This window comes from Xenopus tropicalis, chromosome 2, assembly GCF_000004195.4.
Source record: "Xenopus tropicalis strain Nigerian chromosome 2, UCB_Xtro_10.0, whole genome shotgun sequence".
NCBI lineage: Eukaryota > Metazoa > Chordata > Amphibia > Anura > Pipidae > Xenopus > Xenopus tropicalis.
Genome location: NC_030678.2, coordinates 121,409,263 through 121,427,037, shown reverse-complemented (window position 1 = coordinate 121,427,037; position 17,775 = coordinate 121,409,263). Strand labels below are relative to the sequence as shown.

General features: G+C 39.1%; 1 protein-coding gene across 3 annotated transcripts in view; it reads left to right on the top strand.

Annotated features, from left to right (window-relative positions):
* Positions 1–15,162, top strand: part of farp1 (FERM, ARH/RhoGEF and pleckstrin domain protein 1) — a 109,502-nt gene extending 94,340 nt beyond the window's left edge. For all 3 annotated transcript variants that reach the window (XM_031897060.1, XM_012957718.3, XM_002935645.5), the window contains exons 15-27: positions 499–588; positions 978–1,111; positions 2,194–2,275; positions 3,730–3,967; positions 4,919–5,049; positions 5,943–6,011; positions 7,373–7,462; positions 9,519–9,601; positions 10,079–10,191; positions 10,829–10,992; positions 12,501–12,608; positions 13,152–13,303; positions 14,244–15,162. In XM_031897060.1, coding sequence (XP_031752920.1) covers positions 499–588; positions 978–1,111; positions 2,194–2,275; positions 3,730–3,967; positions 4,919–5,049; positions 5,943–6,011; positions 7,373–7,462; positions 9,519–9,601; positions 10,079–10,191; positions 10,829–10,992; positions 12,501–12,608; positions 13,152–13,303; positions 14,244–14,325 — 1,536 coding nt within the window. In that variant the 3' untranslated portion in view covers positions 14,326–15,162. The remainder of the gene's footprint in view (positions 1–498; positions 589–977; positions 1,112–2,193; positions 2,276–3,729; positions 3,968–4,918; positions 5,050–5,942; positions 6,012–7,372; positions 7,463–9,518; positions 9,602–10,078; positions 10,192–10,828; positions 10,993–12,500; positions 12,609–13,151; positions 13,304–14,243) is intronic.
* The last annotated feature ends 2,613 nt before the right edge of the window (positions 15,163–17,775 follow it).

Sequence of the window (17,775 nt, the reverse complement as noted above, 5' to 3'; positions counted from 1 at the left end):
ACAGCACACTTGAAAGCAAAGCATCACTGAGGCCTTATCAATGAGTCACTGTTCAAAAAAGGATATTCAAATAAACAAATCAATCATATGCAAAACTAAATGGATACGGCATGAAACTGTTTAAGGAAATGAAAAACAGTTTGGTCGTGTACATATTCAGTAATTTAATGACTATTTCACAAAAGATATATAATCTAAGTTTAGCCTTTAAAATCTATGTTCCGGTGACAAAAGTGCCACAATGGTTTATTCTGCAATCTGCCCACTTCCTGGCCTCAGAGCCACATTTTCTAAGGGATCTTTAAACCCAGTGTTTTAGCAGTTTTGTTATTTTACTTTACTGTATTAACTGGGGCTGGTATATTAGCAGTATATGCAGATGCTCCTGGAAAATGTTGTTTTTGTGAAAATCGAAAAACATTGATTTATATATTCTTTTGTATTTATCTTTCTCTTTTTGTCTTATAAACGCACTGATATATTTCATGTTTTTTGTAGAAATGTCCTACGGACAAAGCCTACTTCATTGCAAAGGAGGTTTCGACTACAGAGTGCACCTACCTGAAAGACCTGGAAGTTATTACAAAGGTAATTCCAACACCTGTATAGATGCTAGGGAAGGTGCTGTTGTGCAGGAGACTGCACAGTATTGAGGTTTGTATACATACAGAAATGATCAAGCTCTGTTCCATGGAAAGGAACCTTGTACAGGCATAGACATATATCATGCTTTAAAAGGAGTCCTGAATGCTTGCAACTACTATGTGAGCCAGTAAATGGAACAACTTATTCTAAATTTTCCTGCACAGATGTAGATGTCTGCAAGTGTAGTTGAAAATTGGGCCAGTTGGATCACTAAATCTGACAGTGCTTACTCAGCTTTCTGCAGACTTCCTTCCAGCCAATACTATATAAGAAAAATTTCAGTGATTATGCAGCCAACTATGTCCTAAACATTATGTGTTGTCTCTTTGCAGTGGTTCCAGAATGCTGTTGGGAAAGACGATGCCATGCCAGAATCTTTAAGAAACCTTATATTCCCTAACTTTGATCCTTTACATAAATTCCATACTAGTTTTTTGAAGGAAATTGATCAAAGACTTAGTTTTTGGTAAGAATTCTTTCTTTCTGATCTTATGCACCTTTTACTGTTACTTGTTCATGAGCCTCCTTGCAAATACACAGCAGCCATTCCTGCTTTACTCAGGCAAAAAGGTGAAGTAGGGTGAGCTACTGATGCACACTCCGAGCTTCCTGTCCCTTCCCAACCCACAGCCTCGATTTTGATTATGTGAGAGGTGGACAGGGGATGGGAACTTACATCCCCAGAGGTAGGAGGGTGTGCACCACCTGCACCTGATTGGCTATGTGGTAATCCCATGTGGCCTGCAGGAGGCTCTGCTTGGAGTAAAACTGTGTCTCTGTGCTTCAAAAACTCATCTCCAAGCCAGAAATGTAAAAATGGGCACTTACTTTGAAGCCACTGGGAGCAACATCCAAGGGTTTGGTGAACACAAACCACTGGCTTAGATGTCCAATAATATACACCTAACCTCGAACATACAGAATGGCAAATACTACTTTTTGCCTGTTGACCTGTATTTTCTATATGTACTATGTATGTTCATAAAAAAAGACTTTGCACAAAAGTCTCTAAAAGGATTTCCAATGAGAACAAGGATCAGTTATTTTATGTAGCGGTATATTTACACTGCCTTCTGTTACGTCTGCAGTTTTTAACATTGCAGCCTTTTTTTCTTTTTAAACCTCTTTTTCTGTTTTTTCTATATACAGAAAACTATGTGGAAACAGAAACAAAAATATGTTTTCTTTACAATTTAGCTAAGGCTGCTTACAGAAAAGGTTATAGGTGAAGGCCAGGTGAATGCATACTGAAAATGATACAGAGTATCACTATTAATCACCAGCTGTTTTGTAGCCATAGGCTGCCACAGTGTAAATGACAACAACCAGTTCATTAAACACCACCAGCAAGCTGGATTCATGGGTGAATGTTTAAGCCAAACAGTCTCTCATAGGAAAGAGTCACCTGTGGCAATGATGAGAGCTGCTGGTGTGCTAGTGTTCTTTATATAAACAAGGTGTCTTTTAAAACAGGGTTATATTTATCATTGTAAGAGCTTTTGAGTTCTCCTACCATTATAATATCACATTTTCCTTTTGTCCCACCAGGGAAGGTAGATCCAATTCACATATGAAGGCAGATAATCAGAAAATTGGGGACGTAATGCTGAAGAACATTCAGGGTATGAAGGTACTGTTGTGCAATGACATTCTTTCAAAATAGAATTATAATCTGTTAGATGTCTGCAGTCTCTGCTGCTTTTTATTGATGATAAGATTGAATAGATGGCTTAATCTTTGTTCTACTTTGTTCTTGTTTATTGCCAAAGAAAAAAAAAAACATTTGTCCAAACGATTAAACATCTAAAAATAAAAGGAAGACTTTGCAGCTGTAATCAGTTTGCAATTATGCAGCACAATGTTAGCAGAATTAACATTTAATCAGAAATCATATTGTTGACTGAATGCATTTAAATGAATGGCTGTGATGCTGAGATTCAGATGAGCTAGTGAAGGCAGCTGATAAATAAAAAGCAATTTGCATGAAATTACTAAGCAGTGGCAGATGTACAAAGCCGAGTTTACATGAAGGATTGCTGTAATGTACATGTGGGTACGTGTATGGTAATAAAAAGGCTGTTTAATAGTGAAAGACATACATATGGTGCCATATAGTTTTATGGCGAATGGGGCACTTTTCTGCAGAGTGATAATTGCCCTAATTGTAGCTTCATTCCTAAAAAGGCTCACTGGAGTATATTTGTCTTGAAAAATCAGCCTAAATATTTCAAAAGAGAGGTCATAACAAGGAAGGAATATATTATCCTGGATCCATAAACAAGAATTTTCCAATACCTAAAAGATATTTTTTTTAAATTGTATTACTTGAACATTTCATCATTCCTGCTTGATTTCCTGCTTCTCTGTAATAGGACAATTGCTTGTAACTGATAAATACTAGCCCAGCATGAACCCATGCTAATGACATTTTAACATTTCTTTTTAATCACACTTTAGTAGTTTTTAGGCATCGTATTCCTGTATATCTGAGCTAACCGTATGAATTAATGTTAATCAATGACAATCTGCCCCCTGCTGTAGGACAGAAATGTTTTAGATGTTTATTTGATGGATGTAATACATTATTTTTGGTGAATTATACAGCTTTAAGAATAATAATAAGAAAATATAAAGTTTAGTGATCTTGAGCTGGGTCAGCATGTCAGTTTTATAACTGAAAACAATTTTCTTATGTGTCCAATGGTTTAAATGTATGTATAGCTGGCTAGTTATACTCTGCACTGCTGACTCTTGAACAATATAGCAGAAGCCATCTGATTACAGATCGGGGAGAGAATGAAAATCTGCTCCACTGTTTTAAGAGTCAGAACTAGGCAACAGTATGGAACAGACAAATATTGCTTACATTTACAAATAACTTTAAAACCACTAAAAATGTTTAATGTATATCAGAATGTTGCTTAGAATTGCGCTTTCTTATATTATGTAAAAAAAAAAAAAAAAAAAGAAAAACTGTTTCTGGAGAGTTTGGGGAGGGAAAGTGCAGCCTCACAGGAGCCTTTTTGTTTAAGTGGCTAAAATAAATATTAGACAAATGTTTACATGAACTCATTTTTTTTTCAGCAACTCACAACTCATCTACAGAAACACTATGAAGCTCTGATAGAACTGGAAAAGGCCATTAAAGGCTCCCGCAAGCTGGAAAGCCTGTGCCGTGAGTTTGAGCAAGAAAAGGTGTGCTATTTACCTCTCAACACCTTCTTCCTTCAGCCGTTACACAGGCTTATGCACTACAAGCAGATCATGGAAAGACTCTGTAAACACTACCCCCCAAATCATGTGGACTTCAGGGACTCTCGAGGTGAGATCATGGAACATCCTGTTTGTTGACCTGTGCAGATGAACGTTTGCTTCTATGTCACAAATGCGTGTGAGATCTGACTGTTGTGTAAATTGCTCCTGCAGTATTTTTTGTCAGTCTGATATAATTTTTTTTTTATCTTTCTATCACTTGTATTTTTTGTTGTTTTTGGTTCAATCTTTTACCTAACTGAATATAACTGTTGTACACATCTTCGTATGCACCCATGCAAATAAAGTCCCTCTGATTTCCTGTCTCCACCCCAGCTTGTGACATATATAGACTTTGCTTTCACAGCTTGTTTATGCACACTAAGCAACCTCATAGTTTTTGAGTAGCAACTGTTTTGGCAACTTTATGGATTGCCAGTATGAATCCCTGCTGAAAATCTGAGCCCCCCGATGAACTCATTTGCCACGTGTGTTGGTTCATTAGCTTGCAGGCAGACTGCTCCTGTCAATAAATCCATAAGTTAAGCCTGTGATTCACTCATCAGTGCAATTTTGCCTCAACTGCGGGACAAAACTGCCCCAATGTCCTGCTAAATGTCCCAATCTTTTTTTTTTTAGTCAAATATTCATTCTCTCCTCTTCTAGTGCAGAGTGCAGGAGAGGAAGGGGGAAATGAACCAGTCTTCTGTTTACAGTATTAAATAAGTTTATTTGTACTATATTTTATGTAACGGTTATATTTTGTGTATGGTTATAGTGGTTACATATGCATTACATCTTTTAAAATATGTAGAATTTTGCCTCCCCATCATCGGCAGCCTTCATCCTGTCAGCCATTTATTAAGGTCACCCCTGTTATGTAGACTCTGTGGTTTCCTTATTTATGTTCATAGAGCACTCATACAGTAGTGCCCAGACACCATATATTTATTCTTGCCCATTGGCAGAAAATTCTTACAGTTGGCAGCCAAGCTGAATAATGTGTTTTTCTTTCTGTTAGCTGCCTTGGCAGAGATAACGGAATTGGTAGCTCAGCTACATGGCACAATGATAAAGATGGAAAATTTTCAGAAGCTACAGGAGCTCAGAAAAGATTTAACTGGCATGGACAATCTGGTGACCCCAGGACGGGTATGTGGTTTTGCATGTAACAAAATAATGATAATACAAATACTAGATAATATAGAGAGGTGCAAGGTTAGCTTAGGCCCATGTGCTTTAAATTGCTACGGTCTCCCTGTATGACAGCTTGCCCCCAGTGGCTTGTGTGGCAACTTACACAGAGGACAATAGTTACCAAATCTAATTATATCAGACTACGTGAATTTATGCCTACTTTTGGGCAGAGCTGAAAGCCTTGCTTGAGTGTAAAAGCAACATGAAGTTGTTTGTTCACTGCCTGTTTGTCAGGAAATGACTGTTGATCCCATATTCTGTTGGATGGGAGATTGCTTCAAAGTGCAGTCATCTGCATTTTCATGATTATAGGAAGCAATTAATAGCAGTTATTGTCATTTGCCTGTAGAAGATTTTGCCAGTGTCCAGTGTAGTCTGCATTGAGGTAGATAACAGGGTTTTATACACTATATTAAATAGATATTTCCAGTATTTGTGCACATTGCATATAGCAGCAGCCATATATTGCTTTGCTGTAGGTGCACCTCACATATCATTGTGCTCTGTAGGACAGACATCAAAATTGGCCCAGCACAGTTGGTATCACAGTTAATTGTAAAGAATAAAGTGATGTGATTCTGCAGGCTTGTGCTGTACTGTACTCATGCCAGACATGCTTGCTAAATGAGCATTATGATTGCAGCCCGCAGATTAAATGTAAGCTAAACTCTTAACCAGAAAAATGAACTTGCACAGTTTGCTAAATGTCACCTTCAGATGGAGCTTTTCTTTTTGGCTATCAGCAGGCCGGGCAAGTGGGACGGGTAGGCAAGAAATAAGCTGACCACTTGTAACAGTTACTTAGTAAATAAGATTTCAAATTTTATTGCTTTTTCTCTTACACACAGGAGTTCATCAGGCTTGGGAGTTTAAGCAAGTTATCTGGGAAAGGACTACAGCAGCGGATGTTCTTTTTGGTATGTAACTTTTAAGCACGTCATGGCAGGCTTGTTAAACCTGCACATAAGACAGCAAAATCATTATACAAAATATATCACACAGGTTTTCAGCTGCTGAGCATAATGGTATTTTGTACAGTCATGAACATATTCTAACCTGTTACTAAAGTACTGTGAGCTGCCTGCAGTCTGTTTATAAGGGGAAGAGGCTGAGGTCACTCAATGTCTCCCAGCAAACTTGTTAGTTACTGTATATGGCACTTGTATACTGATTGTCCTTATAGCTGCACTGCTCTTGATGTTTAGTGCAATCTGTCAGCATGGCTCCCTTAGTTACTCACACATCATTTTCAGCCACAACTTATTACTTCCTTTTAAATATTAAATTTTTCTTCAAAATTTAGATCCCAATTTCTTTAAGAACTGTGCGGTGATTTTCTTTCTGGCACACTATAGTTTTTTATTTTAGTATTTGCTGTGACGCTGTTTGCACAAACAGCTTTCAGCACTTCCTGGGGGTTACTGATTTATACCAATTTCCACATTACCATTAAAGGGGCAGAATAAATAGTAGCAAAATAAGTTCATCAGGTTCAATGCATCAACTTGTACTAAGAGCTGCTTCCCCATAACCCTGTATTCCCTCACTTGTTAAAAAGCTATCCAACCCCTTGAAGTTATCTAAAGTATCTGCCACTTTAAAAAAAAAAAAAAAAACAGGAGCAAAATAGAACCTTTGCTAAAAATACATTCTGCCTATTCTTTTAATAAAAAAGCTAATTTCTTGGTTATTTTTAGGATTATTATGCTTTGTAACAATCTTATCATTAATTAGCTGAGTTAAGGTGGCCATACAAAGGCAGATTTTTGCTGCTGATATGGCTACTTCAATCCAAGTCAGCTGCTTATCGGCCTACCCTGCCAATATCTAGCCAATTGTTGGGCAGATATTGATCAAATAGGTTTAAAAATCTTGGGGGTGATGATGGCATTGGCTCATTGACTTACATGTTCGCCGGTGGGATGGCGGGTCATGGCAACTCGGGGAGATTAGTCGCCCGTGACAAGGGAGATTTGTCGCGGGCGACTAATCTCCCCGTGTGCCAGAGCCCTTAAGGTGGGTATGGTATATCAGCTTCTTTGGCAACCTTGCAAACCCCCCCCACTCTGTCACTGTATTGTTTGCAGGGCTCCATTATGCAGGGAATTTATCTGTGCAAAATAATCTGCCTCACAAGAACCAAATATGGGGTAGCTACAGTTTCCCTGAAATATCTAAAATATGTCCATGGTCATAGATTTGTGTAGCACGTGCTGAGTCAATAAAAACAACTCTTACCAGTAAATAAATATATTTGTGCAATAATTCTTTCTTCTAGTTCAACGATGTTATGATTTACACAAGCAGAGGGCTGACGTCATCTAATCAGTTTAAAGTTCACGGGCAGCTTCCTCTCTTCAATATGACGGTTAGTATTGAGAGTTTCAAGTGTCGTCTCTGTAACTGTTTTTATTCCACTTTATTTTTTATTGAATAAAATAAGAACTAACTGTAATGTTTAATTTTAAATGAGTGTGCGCTCAGTTTATGTAGTATTGACATCACAAATGCTTTACAGTGCTGTGTACATAAATAGTGATATACCATTATGGGACCTTTTATCTCAAAATCTGTTTTCCAGAAAGCTCCGAATTATGGGAAAGTCCATTTTGAGCAAATAATTCCAATTTAAAAAATAATTTTCTTTTTTGCTCTGTAATAATAAACACTGTACTTTGTATTTGATCCTAAATAATATATGATATAATAGTCATTATTGGGTTTATGTAATGGTTAAATGATTTTTTTTAGTAGACTGTGGAATGTATGGTAATCCAGATGACAGAAAACCCCTTATCCAGAAAGCCCCAGGTCCCAAGCATTCTGGATTACTGTATAATTGGATTCTGGATAAGTCCCATAGCTGTATAAATAAAAATACACACATACAACCTATATAAATGCACAGTATATCTCTTGTTTGTTAATACTACTATAAAGTGTCTGTCTGTTATTTTGCAATAACGGATTTATCATTTGAAGACTTTAAGCATAAAGACTTTACACCTTTACAGTACCGCTTAAGGGTATTAAGAATTGGCTTTTTTGTGTGATATATTTTTAAAGAGACCTGGAATGTTCTGGGATAAAGATTTGCGATTAAGTAACACACTATAGCATTGCCCTATTTCAGAGCTGCCTGCATAGCAGGTTAATGGGGGATAACAGATCACTTGTACCTGTAGGGGAGTGACACAACAGCAGAATATGAATCAGCAGACAATCACTATATTGCATATGTAATTTAATTCCTAAGGCCATACACTGAAAGTAAAGGAAAGAGGAAGGGAGAGAGCAGCATTTCACTGTATTGGTATTTATCTTGGAGCATGTCATGTGTTATATGCATTAAATTCAGGAAGGAGACACAACTGTTTAAAGGGATAAACAGCCACACTGTGCTTCCCCATTCTGTATAACAGCTGTGTGAATTATTTCCCTAAAATGCTCTCGTATAGGACCCATTGCACTTGAGGTGCAGCCTTAGTGGGTAGTGTATGTATTGTACCATAAAGAAAACACGAGGAACATGCCTGAAGTATCCACAAATGATATAATCATATCATTACCATGGATCCTATTGGTTCCAAGCATATGCCTGAGCCATCTGGATTAGCAGTTACAGACTGAATAAAGATGAATCACTTACTCAAATATATGGTGTTTGCACTCAAAATGTCCTGCTTCTTTGTGATCATACAAAAATGGAGCCCTTATTACATACCTCAGGCAGGACATGATCAATATATTTACAGTATCACATCATCCCCTAGTGCTAGCAAACTGGCAAACATCATCTAAGGAGAATGGCTCTGCGCACAGGCCTGGATTTGTAGATTTTTTACATTTTTATTTCAATTTATTACAAAGTGTTGCTGTTATTATTTGATATCTTACTTTTAGGCTCACTTGCTTACCAGAACCTGTTACATTAGTAAAGAAAATACCATTACATTGTTGTCTATTTACAGGGATAATTCCTGACCATACCCTATGAAATCTTTGCAATAAATTATAAAGTCATGAGATCTGATTTTTATTCGCCACTTTGACTATTTACCAATTTACTGAGTAAAGCAGCTTCTAAGTTCTGCTTTCACTTGATACTGGGTTAGGCTTTAGGCAGGGGAGTCAAGATCTTTTAAAAGCAGTAGCATATTCCAGTAAGAAAATGTTGCTAATATACTGTTGTATATCTCCTATAATGTTGTTCCATGATGTCAACGTACAGTGTGCCCCTTCTAGCCTGGAGCCCATGATGATAAATGGGAATTACCATTTTTACAAGAAAATAGCTTGCGCACAATCTAACCTCACATATGAGTTTTATGCTAGTGTTTAAGCCTCTAAACAATGCCTTTTCCACCCACTATATACATTACCTGTTATTGAAGTTTCTGTGTGTTTGTCCCTCTGTCTTTCAGATAGAAGAAAGTGAAGATGAATGGGGAGTACCTCACTGCCTTACCTTACGGAGTCAGAATCAGGCTATCATTGTTGCAGCCAGGTAAATTTCTGCTCTGTATTTTCTTTATTACAGTGTATTTAGAAGGAAGAGGTGCCAGATGATCCTGACCATGACCATTGTTAGTAGTGATGAGTGAATTTCCGCATTTCGCCACTGGCGAATTGTTTTGCGAAACTTCCATGAAAATTTGCAGCAGAAAAATTTGTTGTGTGTAAAAAATTTTCGCTGCACGTCAAAAAAGGGCACGGTCGGGTAAAATTGCATGACGAATGCGTTTCGCAATTTTTCTTGCAGTTTTGCGAATTTTAGGGTAAAGCGAAACGACACAGATTTGCTCATCACTAATTGTTAGTGCTGATTAAACCAGAACATAGACCTGGTATGATGACTTTCCTGGATACCGCACAGTAGGATACCAGATCTGAAATATATATATGTATAATGGTTTTAATGTGGCTTTTTTTCAAGCTGCTTATTACACAGCTTTTTAAATCTGTCCATTATGTTTTTCCATAGTGCTCGTCCTGAAATGGAAAAGTGGAGTGAGGATATTCAGATGGCCATCGATCTGGCTGAGAAAAGCAGCGGCCCTGTACCTGAGCTCTTGGCTAGTAGCCCTCCTGATGGTAGTAAGTAAATGTGTGGATCAGATATGGCTGCAAGGGCTACAGGTTAGAGGGCCTGTTGGCATGAAATTATTGATACTTAAAAAAAAAGATCATTAACATTTATAAATGCCTGCCCCGATTATACACACCACAGATATATTTGTATTAGTGATGTAAGGCTCAGAATAAACTCAACCTGCACCTGACCCTAACCTGCAAAATTTGAACCCACAAATTGTTGCCATTGTAGGCCCCACACCCAACCCATTCCTCTCTGTACACTATTTCTACGCTCGCCTTAGCTTCCAAGTTAGGGAAACTTCAGGAGTGAGTGTACTTCCCCAGTCTCACCTGTCATAACTCTAACCTGCCTCACCTAAGGGTAAACCTGCAGTTTGCAGGTCAACTAGCACATCACTAATGTGTACATACATTCCAGTGACCCCCAAACTTACTGAAATGGAACAAACGTATTTCCCAACAGCTGGATGGAAATCCCTTCCCCTTACATTTCATTGGAGTAAATTGTTTTCAAACCTATTGTAAGAATAACGATAACCACTAGGGAAGGTGTGTGCTGCTTCTGTACAAAATAAAAGTATTTTTGGTGAGAACTGCACTGCCATCACTGAACCTGCGCATTGATTATGTGTCACAGAGACGCCAGAGGAAGGCCCTACAGACCAGGAGTCAGAGGATGATTTGAGTGCATCCCGCACCTCTTTGGAAAGGCAATCACCGCACCGTGGGAACACCACTGTCCACGTTTGCTGGCACAGAAACACTAGTGTATCCATGATTGATTTCAGCTTTGCCGTGGAGGTACATAACCTGCCATACATGAACAATTTCCTCTGCATACACAATATATTGGTTCTGTTTATCATTGAACCAATGATACGCTTATTGTTTACAATACACAATTCGCACAGAAATGGCAGCTTCTCAGATGAAATCAAAGCTTAGGCTTCTGCACCCACCCTGAAACCTTAAAGTCCTTCGAGAACTCAACTGCATCAATTTAAAAATAACCATTTATAGGGCAGTATATACATCTTTTCTCTAACGCCCATCCTACCACCTGTTCTCTTGATCCTATTCCCTCCCATATAATACCCTTTCACCCATGCCTTTAGGGCATGGTCACACAGAAAATTGTCTCTGCTTCTCTCTGCCTGCGGTTTTTACTCGGACACAGAGACGCGGATCCACATTAATCAGCATCTCCCCCTAGCTGCACTACCAATCACATTTTTCGCCTGTGTGCAGCTACGCAGAGCAGAAGTGGAGATTGACCCAGAAATTCCAGCTTTTGCATTTTTGGGCTGATCTCCACTCCATGTAGCTACACACCCGTGCAGCTACGGGTAGATGTGTATTGGAGGGGATTTGCTTCTCTCTACCTGCTTAGCATGTTTCTTTACCAAACTGATATTAATTTGCTCAGAATTTTCCCATCCTCTTGCTGCTTAATGATTTATGTTTATTTGTGCTTGAATAAAAACCTTATCTAAATAAGATATTGGACAGTAGAACAACAGTAGTCACTTGTCACTAGATGGCAGCAGCCTTTTATAAATCAATCAGGGAAACATTTTGATAAAATGGTGGATGCAGGGGAAATGAGTCCATTTAAAGGCAAGAACCTATTGTTTCTCGTCTTTCATTAATGTTTGAACTCTGTTAGCAGAGAAATACAGTACCACAATAGAACATGCTATTAAATGTATACGTGTGATGGCACACAACTATGTTGTGGAACTTTGAGTAAAATGCCCTTTAGAAGTGATAGTAATAAAGGAATGGGATCCTTTATGACACTAGTTATCCATAAAGCTTAAAGTATGAAGATCCAAATTACAGAAAGATCCCTTATTAAGAAATTCCAAGTTCCAAGCATTCCAGATAATATACCCTATACTTTGTTTCTAATGCGCTGGATCACCCCTAAGTGTAGCCTTGGGCCACCAGGGGGGCAGTAACAAAGGGCAAGGGAGAATGCAAGGACACAGATTGTCACTGTCACTTTAATGATTCTTATTTTGTTTGTTTTGTTTTCCTCTAAATGTCAAGTGAAAATGCTCTACATTGCCAAGGTAATACACATCTTACTTGCCAACTTATTTCTAAAGACTAGGATTAGCGTCATCATAGAGTGCTGGTTAAGTAGGCCAGCCAGACTGCTAGAGTACATTATGCACCCAGCTCGCTGCTCTACTGTATAATTAGCTGGCTCTGTGCTAGAGTCGCAGCTTTCCTGTTATGTCCCAGCCAAACTGCGCTGGAACCGACTCTGTGCCTCTCACTCTGTCTCTTTCTCTCACTCGCAGAATCAGTTCTCTGGCAACCTCCTGCGCAAGTTCAAAAACAGCAACGGCTGGCAGAAACTTTGGGTGGTGTTCACTAACTTCTGCCTCTTTTTCTACAAGTCCCACCAGGTAATTGTAGCCCCCCTGAATCATTAAGTGCATTGCTAAGGAAAGAATTAAAGGGAATAACTAAACTGAATCCCGGTACCTATTTATTCAATTCTCTTTTATTCTGCATTCAAATCATATTTATGTGTGCTTTATATTTAAGAAAAACCTAAAAAATACAATCTCTTTTTGGCTGATCAGATCTCTGGAGCAACCAAGGAACATTATAACCTTCTGCCAACTCATATTGCCTGACTAGGGCATTTTTGGGCCACAGGGTGGCAGTTCTGGTACTGATACCAGTCAGCATAGTGAGAAGTGTCCCATGTGCCACTGGCCTTCAGATAGTGTGCACAAGCTTAATAAGTGGTCTTTATCTGAACGTTACATTCCCTACATTGGACGTACCTAACCCGTACTGGCAAGCTTTAGATTGTAGCTGGTAACATAAACTCTCACAATTTTAGTTTTAGCACTTTATACATATAACTGAATGGTTTCTTCACTGTTTTATGCTCTTGGATCAGCTTGCAGAATGCGAACATGTTTGTATTTCCCCCACAGGACAGTCACCCGTTGGCCAGTCTCCCTTTGCTGGGATACTCCCTTACCATTCCCTCTGAATCAGAGAATATTCACAAGGATTATGTCTTTAAACTTCACTTCAAATCACACGTCTATTACTTCAGAGCAGAGAATGAATATACTTTTGATAGGTAAGAGGCTTACTGCGTGGTCATTCGCTAGGAACATGTGGTATTGAGGTTATGTACTGATGTGGATTGGACAAGAAAGGGAAACAATATTGCACAGCATTTTTCTTGGTATCAAAGAGAAGAGGGGACAAGATTAGGGTAGCATTTATTTAGACCAGGTATCCCCAACCTTCTTTACTTGTGAGCCACACTCAGATGTGAGCCATACAACCGTGAAAAAGTTGTTTGGGGATGCCAAATAAATACTGTGATTGGCTATTTGGTAGCCCCATGTGGCCTGCAGAAGGCTCTGCTTGGGGTGAAACTGTGTCTCTGTGCTTCCAAAACTTGCCTCCAAGCCAGAAATTTAAAAATGGGCACCCACTTTGAGGCCACTGGGAGCAAATCAAAGGGTGCTGAGCAACAGGTTGCTCATGAACCGCTGGGTTGGGGATCCCTGATTTAGACCACTGCCTCATGTTTTTTGTCTAACATCACTCATACAGGTCATTGTGCACCAAGGTGAATTCTAATATTAGGAATGTTTTCATTGGCTGTTATTTAGCCCTCAGCATTCATCAGCAACCCCTCATGTATTTGGATGCTGACAGCTGTACTTTTATGGTTAAATGTTGAAGATGACTGTATTATACCCTAATTTAACATCTGATTGTTGTAGGTTATTTATTAAAGAGAATTACAGCTATAATATAATATTGTTATAGTCTTGAAGTTGTGGCAGCACCCTGGCACTACACTATGCCCTCTTTATAGCACCAGGTTGGAGACAAGGTTAATGGTGGCTTTATAAGTGAAGATGGCATTAGATTGAGGGCAGTGTTATAAAAAGGACAAAACATGCCCACAGTGCTAAGGAAAGGGGTATAAAGAAATATATGTTAAAACCAAAGCATTTTGTCCTGTGTATTAAAATAATGCAACTGTTCTGCATGTTGTGCAGGTGGATGGAAGTTATTCGAAGTGCTACGGATTCTGCCAGTCGCTCACACCTTTTGAGCCGCAAGGAGTCCCACATGTACTGAACATTCCTGACACTAAATGGGCCGGCTGCTTTGCCAGCGGGAATCCGACACCAGCCCCAGCTCTTGCTGAATTTTTGTGAGGCCGGCAGCTGTTGTTTCACAGAAACCCAAGGATCCTGCCCAACAATGCCTTTCTTTTTGTAGCATCGTATGGGCAAACACATTTTTAAACTTTTTAAAACCATTCTGTGAGCCAGGCCTTCTCTATACTATAAACTCTGAATTGAACATGTGCCAACACTAACAAAAATCTTGTCTCTAGTCTAGTGGCCAATGATTCTACTTGTATCCCTGTCCTGTTTCTAACTCCCACTTGCAGTTTAACTTGTCCGTGTATCATTGGAACAAAAGGTCAATGTTTTTCAAGTGTTTAAATTATAAAGCTTTCCCTTCAATTGTCCTGCTATAGAGTTGTTTCCATGAAGGTTTACTGGCCTACAAAGCACTTTAATCAGCTCAGTTTGGAAGCAAGAAACACCGCTAGCTCTAACCTGTATTTACTAAAACTCCTCTCCCTTTATACAGCCACAGCTTTCCCATATGGCCAGAACCACAGAATTAACTGACGCCATGCAGTTCCTCACTATCAGTGCACAGGCATCTTTGGAAAATGAAATTTTTTTTTTTAATGTACAAACTTTGCATCCGATTGTTCTCCGGACTTTTTTGACATGGATGTTGTGCCTTTTTATTTTTTATAAATATATATATTCTTTTTTTGTGCTTTAGAACTTCTTTTAATTAGTACACTGCCCCACTGCACTATAAATGCACCGGCTAAACCAGGAAGGGCGGGATTTTACCAAGATGCAATAAATGAAATGCACAAGCAATGAATCCATGTTCAATCATTGATTGCCATTCTCTCCCTGCGGTCGTGGAGTCCATTCTGTAGCCAAGTGTCTCCCAATGCCCAAACAGCACTTGGCAGAGCAGTTCTATTTGCTGGTAAGAACACTATGGAGGTGAAAGCACTGTGTGATATTACTGTTAGGCAGGCTGGCCAACATCAGCCCATTGTCCAGCCCTTCAGATGCTCTCCTTATCTTCGTGGCCCTCCCAGTAGACCCAATAGCTCCTAATTAACGTGATATCTTATTTTGCCTTTTTCTTTTTTTTTTTTCTTTTAAGATACTTAAGACCTTATTGCAAGGCTGACTATAGCAAATCACATATTAGTAAATATGGACCTATAAGGGATTCCAACACAATTTAGTATTTACTTTTTTTATTGCATGAACCACAGGATTTTTTTTTCTATTCAAGATATTGAAAAAATATTACTAGGAAAAATACATAATGGAGAAACCCAAACCCCCTTCTCTTTTGTGACTTATACAAACCTCATTGTATTTAATGAACTGATATAGCTGATACAGACTGAATTCCCTGTCACTGCCCAGGATGTAAGGTTTGCTGTATATTGGTACAATTGGTATAAATACTGATCTGAAAATCCACTCAGGAAATAGTTTTCTCTAGCTACATCCTCTGCTGTAAGTAATGGGGAAGAGTAGAAAGTCCTCCATTTCAGGTCTCCTGCAAAATATTCCAGGTTGTTAGAACTCTGTCCCAGATGCAGTAGGAGTATGGGCTGGTTGAGGAGACCATGAAACGGCTATTATTTAGCATAAAGACCACATATAGCCAAAGAGAAACCAGAGATCTACAGTAGTGGTTTCCAGAATTTTTTGGGTCAAGCCATACTTTGAGACCCAAAGTTTGGCCAGGGCCTGCCAACACTCAGTCATAGTTTCAAGACTATCTAGGGCACCAAATACCTGTCCCCCACCCGCAAATTATACTGTGATTGACCCCCCGCCGCCACGCCACAGTCAAGGCTTTGGGCGCCTCTACAAGGCACACTTTTTTTTAGAAAATATATAAACATTTTCTCATGTTTTCTTGTTATCAGCAGCCCCTCCTGATTATTGATCAGAACCACACCAGCTCCAAGCATATATGCTTCTTTATTTGTTTGAATTCAAACTTTACAAGTAATATCCATTTCTATAGTAACAGAAGCAAATCTGGGCTGAGTTACAGACAACCAAGCTTCACTGCATGGACATTAAATAAAAAAGAGAGACAATCAGCAACAGATGAACGTTGCGGTGACAGCTCCCATGCTGATGTGTATAAACCCAGCACAATTGGCTCATTTGGTTTTGCAATATTATAACGCTGCACTTCTATTTTACACTCTGTTACAAAAAATAATTCTTACTTACTCTTTGTGTGAACCATTGAAACAAATGATTCTGGGCTAAACAGATAGTCGTACCGAGTACAAAACAAAGTGCGTGTGGAGAAAGCAAGAAATATATCTATCCGCTCCCGTCCCTGCCAGCTCCCCTGCCCAGCATGTGGCACTGCCTCCCCCATTCTCACTCCCTCAGTAACTACAGAGACCATTTCTTGGCTTTGAAGGGATAACATAACCATATTCCTAATAGGAGTTTGGCATCTAAATCCAATCCCTAAATGACAACTAGAATGACTGTCCTGCTAGAACTTCTGCACATTTACAATATTTCTAAATAGGGTTTAGGTTGCATTTTTTCCCCTTAAAGACCTTTTTACCTTATTGTGTGAATGAAACTTTTCTTCTGTGCGACACAATTTACATACACACACACACATACATATATATGAAAGGCACTCACTAAGGGAGAATAGCTGCCTGGTGAAAGAAAATTCCATTATCAGTGCTTCCATCCAGCCATGTCGCTCAAGGACCATATAGATAAAAGCAGCAGAGAAATACTCAGCCCCTCCCTGGAATGTATTCTATATGGCCCCCACCAGATGTGAAGCAGCAGGTAGAGAAGTGACCTAGAGAGCAGACAGCTAGTACGCCAGTTTCCATAGATATTATCACTTCTTTCCATACAAGTCCAGTGATATGTATGTTTTGGAGTACATTCCCACAGTGCTCTGGCGTATGAAGTTTTATAAACAGCATGCCGGTAACTGGAACTATTAAAGACCAACTTCAGGACTATGACCATAGGGGAGATTATTTTCAGCGCTTTTTGAAGGTGATATGTGCTGCCATATTGCAGTTTTCATTTGTTTCTGTAGTACAGAACATCCCCCTCTCATCAGACTGACCACTGCCAAATGTCCTCTTAGGTCACAATGTATTTAAAATAAAAAAATTAAAAAAAGTTGTAACTGTTAACAAGTACATTTTGTAGCCTACTGGCACCCATAGAGGAGCTCTGATTGTAGTCAGAGGATCATGAGTGATTTCTTGGCCCCAAGCAGCCATACTTCTGTGTTTCATAACAGGAATTCTAGTCATGCTACGGTCCAAAAGTAATTGCATCATTTCATTTTGCCCAACAAGCACCACAGCAAAAACAGCTGCTTCATAAACCCATTATGGTCACACTTTCCTCAAATATCCCAATTTGGCCCATGGATACAGCATGAGCGGTAAGATCC